This window comes from Chenopodium album, chromosome 3 (genome assembly GCF_948465745.1).
Source record: "Chenopodium album chromosome 3, dcCheAlbu1.1, whole genome shotgun sequence".
In the NCBI taxonomy this organism is placed as follows: Eukaryota; Viridiplantae; Streptophyta; class Magnoliopsida; order Caryophyllales; family Amaranthaceae; genus Chenopodium; species Chenopodium album.
Window position 1 is genome coordinate 67,710,244 of NC_137836.1, and position 11,100 is coordinate 67,721,343.

Below are 11,100 nucleotides of genomic sequence, written 5' to 3' on the forward strand. Positions count from 1 at the left end.
CATTAAACAAACAAGGGATTATAGGATGCAAGAAATTATTAATCTCTATCCCTCCTTCAATCCCTACAAACAAACACTCTCTTTGAGTTAAATAGTAATGGATGGGTTGGATGAAGGATAGATTGTTGGCGGATGAACCCGATTCACCTCAGATCCATTATTAGCCATAATTTAGTAATTTGAATAATGTGTGATATCAAAATTTGGTAAGAGAAAAGGTACACAATTGCTAGTGATTTTGGGCTCGTTTTGATTTACTGAATTGAGCTGAACTAATTGGAGCTAAACTGAACCGAACTGAATAAAGAAATTAGAAGCTAAACTGAACTGAATTGATTGAAGCCGAAGGAAACTGAACAAAAATTAAGCTGGAGTGAACATGTCTTTAGTTGATCACCAAATCGCAACTAGAGACATCCCAAAACGACTTGTTTTATGTAAAGGTGGAAAGCCAGGGGCCGTGGTTAAGCCTCACTTGGCGCCTTGCTTGTTGTTCACAAATTAACCCCCAAAACATGGCAGTGGCTTCACTTATCCACCACCACCAAATCTTCTGCTACTCAAACCCAAAACCCCATTTTCATTCTTCAATCAAAACAAGAACAACACAATGGTTTCTCAACACCATTCCCAACTCTTCAACTGCCCACAAAATAGCTCGATTCTCTTTCATTTGTTGTACTTCTTCTTCTCCGCCGCCGGATACGGCTTCGCAGACGCCGGAGTCATGCGTCAATTCTGGACTCTCTCTCTTTTCCAAAGGAAGGGTGTGTTCTTCTGTCTTTCATTTTAATGATTATGTTTTATCAAGTTTGGAATTTTGTGATGTGGGTTTGTTGAATTTTGTTGATTATTTGTTTAATTGATGAAAATTTTCATGTGGGTGTTCTTTGATTTTGGCTTGCTTTAGAATTTGAGAACGAAAATGTTGTTTTATGGGGAATTTTGGTTGTTTATTGGTATATTATTTGGTTGATTGTGTAGTAAAAGATGTAGATAGGCTTTGTGATAAGTGGAAATGAGCTAATTTGTTTATTTTCGAAAATGCCCTAAGATGAAGTTCAAGATTTTGGAACTAGGTACTCCAAATTGATACTGTATTTGACTAATTCAAATTAGACTCGGAGAGCCTCATGCCCTCCATGAGTTCTTTTGCCATGGAAATTGGACAATCATAGGGCTTTCAATTTACCTTTTTTTAATGATAATGTGTACTTATAATTTGTTCGTTCTATAAGACATGAATTGATAATTAGTGCAAGAATCGGTGATTCAAAAAATTGTAATCTTTGGGATGAGGACACTTCTTCACTCCGGCTCCATTTGAATATTTGATTTGACTGAAAGCTCTTGCAATGGAAAATGATTTCCATGAAAATCAATTGTCAGGTGGAAATTTCAAAATTAGTTTTCCTTTGTTTTGTTCCTTATAAGAAAGGTTTAGAGAAAGGCAAGGGAGAGGATGGATGGGACGAGAGTGAAGGGGGATATTGCAAGGTGCAACCAAGATCACTTTTTTTTTTTTTTTTTTGGTGCCAATATCTTCCCTAGGTAAGTGCAATGGAAAAAAATAGCCTTTGTTGAACCATGTACAAGGTACAACTGGCGGTACCTAGAAATTTGCTGCAAAGGTGTTAATGGGTAGGGCGTAAAATAGGGCTTTCTCCATCTTTGTAAGAAGAAAATATCTCAATCCTTGGGAGAGCTAATTCACATCCATAGGATCACTATTTCACACCCCTTTGCAAACCAAGCAAAGGAGAAGGGAAAAATCATATTCCTTGAAAATGTTTTCCACCCAACCAAACACTCTCCAAATGTGCCTATGTATTATCATTACTATGTAGAATCTCAAACCATCCCTATCCTCATGCTGAGTATATTTCTTTTCTGCTTCCCTTGTTTGGGTCATTTAACGTGAAGGAATGGACCTGATATCAGTGATTTGTGATGGTTCCTTGGGGACAAAAATACAGTTTTGGTTTCCCTAACTGCTGACTTGCTTGACTCAACTTCAAATGCGCCTTCACCTACCTTCTCAAATTTGATTCTCCAAATCATGGTGGCATGGTGCCTGTCTGATTTTGATGTACAGACCTCATTAAATTAGACTCGTGGTTGAATATCTTTGATGCAAAAGTGCTATATTCATTGGATTTGGTCCTCATACTAGCTTAGAGGTAAGCTAATTTTGGGTATTTGATTCTGCTGCTGGTTTTCTTTCACCATGCAATTTTTTGAATCTTACACGGGATAATCACTTTTGGTTCATGTAGCCGACCCCACTTATGTGATTAAGGCTTTGATTGATTAATTGACTTCTGAGGGGAAAGCATCTTCAATTAATCTAATGAAGTAATCATGGATTTAGAATAAACCATTTCATCCCATGAAATTTATAGGAAGCTTATTGTTTCTCTTTATGCTATTATGATAACAATCACCCATTGTAGATCCCGACATGGGAAGCCAACTGGATTTGGGGAGGCCCTATTGCGTGAACCCTTACCCTAATTGGTATAAGACAGTAAAGAGTTTGAGTAATTTATTAATTTAGTTACTTCACTAAGAGCTGTTTCTTCCACTGTTGATGTGCCTGTCTTCACTCTTTCCTACCCCCATAATTTTACTTTAGGCTATATTGAGGGCTATAATTGGCCTCACGATTCAAGTACTAGGTCTATCTTGAACTGTTTATCTCCCAATAGAAAGAATATATATGTATATATAATCTTTTCTCCTTTTCTCTTTTCAGTCTTAAATTAGGATTGTGTCTTGCTGCACCTGTTAAATTCACAAATTTAAATTGACTTGAAAGAGTGTCCACTTGTATTTTGCAGGTTAGAGAAGCTCTGATACAATTTGATACAGCACTTAGCTTGAATCCTAATACTATGGAAGCTCAAGCAGCACTTTACAATAAAGCATGCTGTCATGCCTACAGGTAATTTATTTATTTTCCTTGTGATCCAGACTTTGATAAGTGTGCTTTGGAATCTGTTGTCAGTCATGTTTCAGATATCAGCATTGCATATTTATTAGTCTCTTGGTCTCTCCATCTCAAAATCTTAATACCACAAAGCAAGACTTGCTACTTAACTTGCCAATTGCCGTAATTGGTCTCCTTCAAAGAAACACACATGTTGTTTTCTTCTTATAAATTAGGCATTTCCTTTTATTTTGGTTTCTAAATTTATCCTGGAAGTTCAATAGCTTTTCGAAGACGTTCTTGTGAAGGAACTTTTTTATACCAAAAGATCAAAATGTTAGTGGACATGAAGCAGATAGACTAGGGTCAAATGAATATTTGAAACTCTTGACAGATAGTACAATTTCCCTTTAATCTTTGTGCATGCATGATGCTCTTCTTCTTGCTGACTCTCATCTATAAATAATCCAGTGCTTTGAAAATCTCCAAGATTTATTATGACAGAGTTATACTGGTTTTTTGGTTTCCTTTCTTTTGAGGCAGGGGGGAGGGAAAGCTAGCTGCCGAGTGTTTGCGCACTGCTCTTAAAGATTACAACCTTAAATTTGGGACCATCCTCAATGACCCAGACTTAGCCTCTTTCAGAGCTTTGCCAGAATTCAAGGAATTACAAGAAGAGGTTTTAGTTATCAATTTTAGTGACTGACTTCTTATTAGATACTGCTTGTATGAGCTTCAACTATATTACATTCATTTTCTTATTCTTTGCATTCAAATAAAGTCATTGTTATCCAATCTAAAATGCAGGCTAGACTTGGTGGTGAGGATATAGGCGATAGTTTCAGGAGAGACCTCAAGCTCATTAGTGAAGTACAAGCTCCATTTCGCGGAATCCGGAAATTTTTTTATGTAGCTTTTGCAGCAGCTGCAGGAATTTCCACTTTTTTCACATTACCCCGGTTGCTCCGAGCAATTCAAGGAGGTGAAGGTGCTCCTGATCTATTAGAGACTGCTGGAAATGGTGCTGTAAATATAGGAGGTAGACATGACATATTTTATGTATTTCTGATATACTTTATTCTGCACTTGTTAACATGAAGCACATGGTTTGACTGTTTGAGTCATGTTCTCTCTTTATGTAAATTAACTTGCTTGAGTGTTTTCATAATGTATCACTAAAACATTTCTTGAAAGTAATTATGTTATAGAAATCAGCAATGTGCAGGCATTGTTATTCTGGTGGCACTGTTTCTCTGGGATAATAAGAAAGAGGAGGAGCAGCTTGCACAAATATCTCGAGATGAAACTCTATCACGGTTACCTTTACGTCTTTCTACTAATCGGGTTGTTGAGTTGGTGCAGCTACGGGACACTGCTAGACCGGTAGGTGTCCATTTTATTTACAATTAATACGCAATTTACTCTAGGAAGAATGTTTTGATTTTATATTGTTGTAAGCCATACAAAACTATTTTCACAACAAAATATTATGTCCTGTCAATTGTACCTTATTTATTCTTTCCCTATTTACTCAACTAATCTTATGCTTCAATTAACCATCAGTTATACCTGTGATGATTATGGACTTAAGTAGATCTCATTCTTAAGTCTTATCCCTAAGATAGGAAATACTGTATAGCTGTCCAGTTGAGTAAGTTGCAATGCATTCCTGGCCTTTTTCTCTAACTGTACATAATATGATTAGCAAAATGGTCTTGGCTCTTTTCTGGATAAAGAAAGAATGATAACAATAGCTTAGGCTTTGACTCCAGTTTACAATAAAATGGCATGTGTTTTTCCCCTTCGTGCATTATATAGTAACAACTTATAGTTGTAGATGGGTGTATGATATTGAAGTTTCTCTCAATTAGTACCCCCCTTGCTGAGTTTATGTTTGATTCTAGGTCATTTTGGCTGGCAAGAGGGAGACTGTTTTCATGGCAATGCAGAAAGCTGAAAGGTTTAGGACTGAGCTTCTTAGAAGAGGTGTTCTTCTAATTCCTGTCATTTGGGGTGAGGTTGAGGCAGCTCCAGTAGAAAAGAAGGGCTTTGGGGGTTCTGCGAAGGCTGCTGCTGCTCTTCCCTCTATTGGGGTATGTAGTATGTTTATTCTATATTTTTGCTTCTAAATAATTTGCAATTGAAGGATAATTTTGCTGCTGCAAAAACCAGGATTTTTTGTTTGAACGTGTAATCATGTTGTGCTTATTAATGCTGTTTCTAGTAACTACTTGATTTGGATGATTTTGCATTTTTCATCAACGTGAAGCATAATTTTACCAACCTGCTAAATCTTAAAAGCAATTTTTTTTTTCTTTCTGTGCTCTACCATTTTAGGACGACTTTGAGAAACGAGCTCAGTCTATAACTACAAAATCCAAGTTGCAAGCTGAGATACGATTCAAGGCTGAGGCTGTGTCCCCTGCAGAATGGGAAAGGTGACTCTGCTTTCTATTTTGCCTACTAGTGATCAGTTGCAAACATAGAACTATAACCCTGGAAGGATATGTCACTTTGTGAATTTAGCTAAACATAATCTGTTACTTTTTTATTTTTATTTTTTGTTTTAAAAGAAATTATATACAACTATCTGTCTACCTTTCTCCCAAATAGTGAATCTTTATTGCTCCCAATTTCCCATGCTCATTGTGTTGAAGTTCATATTAAATGCAGTTTATGCTGTAGGTTAATTATCGAGTGAGATTTGAAGTTAATTGAAATTTACTAGTTCCAGTTCATGGTTGCTTAATGAAGTTTTGTGAATGTTCACCTCTAGTATGTGCATGCAGTCCTTGTACAGGTGTTTCCTTGTATCTGCAGCATACCTTAACAGCATGTTCAGTTTGATTTATAACATTGTTATCATTCGCAGTAGGATACAATTGATGAATTGAATGTGAGAGTCTAAAGTAACTGACTTTTCTCAACATTTTTTCAATGCAGTGAGACTGATCAAGAAACATTAGAATTTAAAAATAAATATCCAACTTTTTTACTCTACTTTTTATTTCTAGCTTAATCTGTGTGCCAAACTCACTTATGAAGAAATCAAGGATAGGAATAGTAAATTAATGACAAAACCAATTATGAATTGTCCACTTTAAAAGGTCCCAACTTTTGATTATTTAAAGACAGTCCCAAATATGATGTTATTTTCCCAAAACTGACCTTTTTATCGGCACAATTTTACTGGCCCTTGGATATTATTTTATAAGTCTAATGTTATCCTCCTTCCTCTTTTATCTCTGCAACCCAACCCCTTATACAAAATCTCTACCCTGAAATCATCACCACCACCTATCATGCCCTCACAGTAGCCTAAGCCTAACCACCTCACCACCCTCTCCTTTGTCACTCTAACCAGCCCACCACCCATAGCAGCCCTTCCTACCTCATTATGATGGCCACACCAGCCTCCCCCCATAGAAGCCACCTAAATGTGCCTCCATCCAATTCATCTCTACCACCAACCCCCCTATGACAGCCACCTTATTATTCTCCGCTCAAGCTGACACCACCATCCCTGTCATCTCCTTATATGGAAGTAAAAGAACGAAAAGGAAGAAGATGAAGCCAAAAAAAGGATCTGTTGAAGAGGAGAAAGGAATCGGCAGTGAGCAAGATAATGGGGAATAGGAAAAATAGAGATAGGATATATATGGTAGTTGCTCTAGGTACAGCGAGGGGAGATAGAAGAATTAAGAACCACCATGGCCATTGATGTAGTGATTTGTGAGGGGAAAATTTAATTTATTTCCAGCATTCTGGTTAATGGTGGTTATCGCATAGGAGGGGATGGTGGTTAAATTATGGAGTTGTTCTTTAAAGGAATAAGAAATGAGGGGAATTTTTTTTTTTTTTTTTTTAGGGTTTCCCTGGAAAAGAAAAGTAATGCATTTACTTTCAGCAAGTCACAAGTCATATGGGACCAATTGAGAAGAAATTCTCATAATTGGGATTTGGGACTATCCCTAATTCCCTAGTTAAAGGAAAGCTGAGACCTTTAACAGATGATCGGCCATAGTTGGGAGCTTTTTGTCGATTTTCTTATCATAGCAATTTCCTTTAATAGTTGTTTTTTGGAAATATGAGATCATGAGTCATGACTCTAAAATGCAGGTCTTTGAAGTTATGCTCATTGGATTTTTTATATGATTTTTAAACGTAATGAAAAATGTAGTCTGTTTAAGTAGATTTGTGCCTTTTCTTCATTATTATTCTATGGAGGTGATTTATTGTAGTTCCCTATCTGAAGAATAAATCTGTGTTTGGTCTCTCTTGTCTGCTGTCACTATGCCACAAGATGCAATTTTATCCTATGTGCATTTTGTTTCTTTGTCTTTCCTTATTTCTTTCCTTCTCTCACCAATCCCTGGAATATTTAACAAATTATTGAAGAAAGAACAAGAACCAACCTGGAACATATATCAATCTTTAGGGTCTGCTTATCTTATTCTAATTTCAGATGGATAAAGGACCAGCAAAAATCAGAAGGAGTCACTCCAGGTGAGGATGTGTACATAATACTACGCCTAGATGGTCGGGTTCGCAGGTCAGGCAAGGTTAGTTTTCTTTATAGATTATCAATCAATTCTGCTTCTGTATGTACTAGATACCTAACATTGCAATGTTTTTATAATGGCTAATTAAGCTTTTCTGGGTGGTGTTTGGATATTTGAAATCATTCTCAAGGGGACCCGTCTGGCCCTCTCTGCATTAAACAGTTGTTGAACCTCCATCTTGCAAACTTGAAGTGGGGTGGGAGTATATGGCGTTGGTGAACTGTTTAAATCAGTAGCTTAAGGAGCTCCTTGGAAATCTGTTTTGGGTTGAATAGTTTGTAGAGTAAATTATGTGGGTGCAACAAAAAGAAACAAAGTGTAATTGGCTTATTTAAAGAATGGCGAGGAAAGGACGGAGGGGGTTGAATAGTTTGTAGAGCAAATTATGAGGGTGATACCAACAATAAGAAATAAAGTATAATTGTTTTTTTTGGATTGTAGAGGAAAAAGGAGAGAGGGAACCAGGGAGGGGATAGAGAGAGATTCAGATCTTGTTTTGTGTGGCTTTTTGCTAACATTTATATTGGCTTTTGTAATTTGTCAAACAGCCAAAAATTATGTTAATTCCTCTTTTCATTGTATAGTCAAGACTTAAGTGTTAAGACTTAAGAGTTAAGACTTAAGACTAGGGACTGCGTAAATTTAACCCCTTTCTGACTTTCTGTTGGTTGGAAGCCTCTTTATGGACTGAGTAATTCGACTTTTGATGTACTTCTCAAAAATTCCACCCGTGCCCACCCAAAACCAATCCAACAACACTGACACCACTAATATTTTTGTGCCACCCCTAAAACTTTATTAGCCCTATCCAAGGCCGAGTTTGGCTATGGCAAGGGTTGGTGAGGCCAACAATAGCATTAGAAAACACGAAAAGGGGGTAGGGGGAAAGGCTCAAGCTTGGTGACGATCTATTTTTGATAAAAGTGCGAGAGAAGATGGTTGTGTGAGGGTGGTCATGGTGGAACTTTGAAGGGTGCATATTTTAACGACTAATATTTTTAGTTAATGTTAGTTAATCTAAGGTTACTAATTACTTGCTCACTTAGAAATTGGAAACAAATGTTTGTAAAATGATGAATCTAATTTTCATCAAGAGTTGGATATATTTTTAAAACCAATATATGTGCATTTCAATATGACAATTTTAGGGATGATCAAGAATATAGGACTTTCTGTGATGCTGTTACCATGTAGCAGCATCTCTTCATCAGCCTTCCTTCAGGATTTTAGTTTATACAACTAATACAGGTGGTATCTTTGCTTTGCATGCTATGTAGTTAAATATTTTCGAACTTAAATGATTTCAGGGAATGCCTGACTGGCAGCAAATAATACAAGAGCTTCCTGCTATGGATAATTTGTTAAGCAAACTTGAAAAATGAGGTACTTGGCTGCATTTTCGGCTGGGTAAATTTCCTTTGAAAAATACTGTTTTTCTAATTTTATTGTCCGTGCAATGGCATCTCTCTCTCTTTTTTTTCTTTTTCTTTTTCTTATCTGGTGTGTTCTTTGGATGACATTACTGGTGTAAGCCATGGTTAACAAATTAGAGATGTGTGCAATCCAGAAGATTTTGAGAACTCAAGTCATTTGCCGCTCAACATTAGGGATGGCAATATTAAGTGGATATCCACGAATCCGCTCCACCCGCTATAAATAAATGGACGAAAACCCGAATTAAATGGATGAGAAGCGGGTGACGGATGAAGCGGGTGATGGATCGGATCGGATGTGGATGATACTTTTTTCACCCGCTAACCATCCACCCACCCGTTTAACATATATTATATTTTTTAATCTAAGAATTTTAATAATAAAATATGAAATGTGCAAGAAAATTACTTATTTTTTTGTTGCAAATTAATTGTTCAAACAATATATTGTTATTGTTTCATTTTGTATTAATAAAATAAAAAAATTATTGTACAAATAACCGAAAATTAGAGTTTATGTGAGTTTTTTTCCACTTTAATACTCATCCATTAGTCATCCGCTCCACCCGTTTCATCCGCGGATGATGGACGGACGGATATGGATGATGGGTGAAGCGGATGACGGATGGATGTGGATGGAGCGATTAGAGTAATGGATGGATGCGGGTGAAGCTCCACCCGATCCGAATCCGATCCATTGCCATCCCTACTCAACATCCTGCGTTACAGTGTAGATGAAGATATCTTATATAATTTTCATTTGTTTTTCTGTCGTGTACTTGTTTTAGCATTTTGATGTCATGATGTGCAGTTTTAGTTTTCTGTTGTATAGCTGAAAAGCCATTCCTGTAGGCTACCGGATGCTGTGGATATCGATTTGATTATAAATTCAGAACGAAAATTGAGTTTAAGCCCTACAAATACAATGTTTATTCCACTTAAGTGTGTACCTAATAAGTTCAATCCTCCTTGGGAAATCAGATTATCTCCTTCAATAGCAGGCTTGAAAACACCGAAATTCTACGTGCTAAGATAAGGCCATAAAGGCTACTTTTGCAACCAAGGGAGAGGAACTTCGGAAGGCTCCTGCAAAAGGCTCGCGCTGCTAAAACATAGCCTCAAGTCATTGCGAAGCATTACACCAGCTTTATTGAAGTAACTGGAAATATTAGTATTTAATATTTATCAGCCAAATAGGCGCTTAAATGGAAGCCATAACTTTACTCTGAATCATTCTAGTTTAACAAGCTTTTTTGGTTTAAATCTTGAGATTAGAATCAAATATATGGGATTGAATTTTGTCTGTTTTTTTTTTTTTTTTTTTTTTTTTTTTTTTTTTTTTTTTTTTGATCGGATGTCTGCATTAATGACATTACTAAACATGTTTTTTTTTTTTTGTTCCCTAAAAAAAAGAATCTTGTCAATTTTTTGAGGGAACTTTGAAATCATTATTGGAAAGATTATATAAAACAGAAAACAATCAAGGTATCAACCTAGAAAATCTTTTGGCGTATGTTATAATTGTAATAGGGCTAATAATTAGAGTATAATAGATTAACTTAAGGCAACAACAACAATTATCATTGTCCATTATTCGTCTAATCGGAAACGGTGGATAAAATTGTCTCTATTATTATGCAAAAGAGATAGGGTACCAAACTACCAACTTCTATAGGGAGAGTAAATATGGAACATTTTGTCAACCCAAGTTGGATGAACATAAAATAAAACCTACATAAAATAATATTCATTTTAAAAGATTATACGAGAAAAGGGCAATTTCTATTGTAAAATCGATTGTATCATGTGTATGAGTGTATAAGCCAAAAATAGTTTTAGTTGTACCGGAGTACCGGACATCCAGTTTTGACTTAGTTTATAGAAAAGTTATTTACACATCTAGTGAAACTGAGTTTTTGTGTTATCAATTTAGGCCTTACATTATGATATTTAAAAGGGGTTTTAAATCTTTTAATAATGAATCTTTTGCCTATCAGATTTTTAAACAACCAAAAAATTAAGTCAAAACCATTTGAATTAGGAGATTTATTAGCTTAGTGTTAATAAGAATTATTGACTATTATAAAGCTGTACAAATTTTGGTCATAAACTCATAATGTAAGCAAAATCTAATCAATGAGACATTCCACAACTTACGTGCCCTCAACAATGTTAG

General features: G+C 36.0%; 1 protein-coding gene across 4 annotated transcripts; it reads left to right on the plus strand.

Annotated features, from left to right (window-relative positions):
• Positions 1–427: 427 nt before the first annotated feature.
• Positions 428–10,189, plus strand: LOC145624070 (protein LOW PSII ACCUMULATION 1, chloroplastic-like). 4 transcript variants are annotated; one of them, XM_081677011.1, is made up of 11 exons: positions 428–767; positions 2,841–2,944; positions 3,473–3,608; positions 3,737–3,968; positions 4,155–4,312; positions 4,834–5,022; positions 5,267–5,367; positions 7,395–7,491; positions 8,799–8,874; positions 9,042–9,087; positions 9,634–9,813. In XM_081677011.1, the coding sequence occupies exons 1-9, from the start codon at positions 516–518 to the stop codon at positions 8,871–8,873; spliced, it is 1,344 nt and encodes a 447-aa protein (XP_081533137.1). In that variant the 5' UTR covers positions 428–515; the 3' UTR covers position 8,874; positions 9,042–9,087; positions 9,634–9,813. The 4 variants fall into 4 exon arrangements, 3 of the variants coding, with proteins under 3 accessions (XP_081533137.1, XP_081533138.1, XP_081533136.1); XR_014110376.1 differs by having other exon boundaries at positions 429–767; positions 9,024–9,087; XM_081677012.1 differs by lacking the exons at positions 9,042–9,087; positions 9,634–9,813 and adding an exon at positions 9,906–10,189.
• Positions 10,190–11,100: the final 911 nt, after the last annotated feature.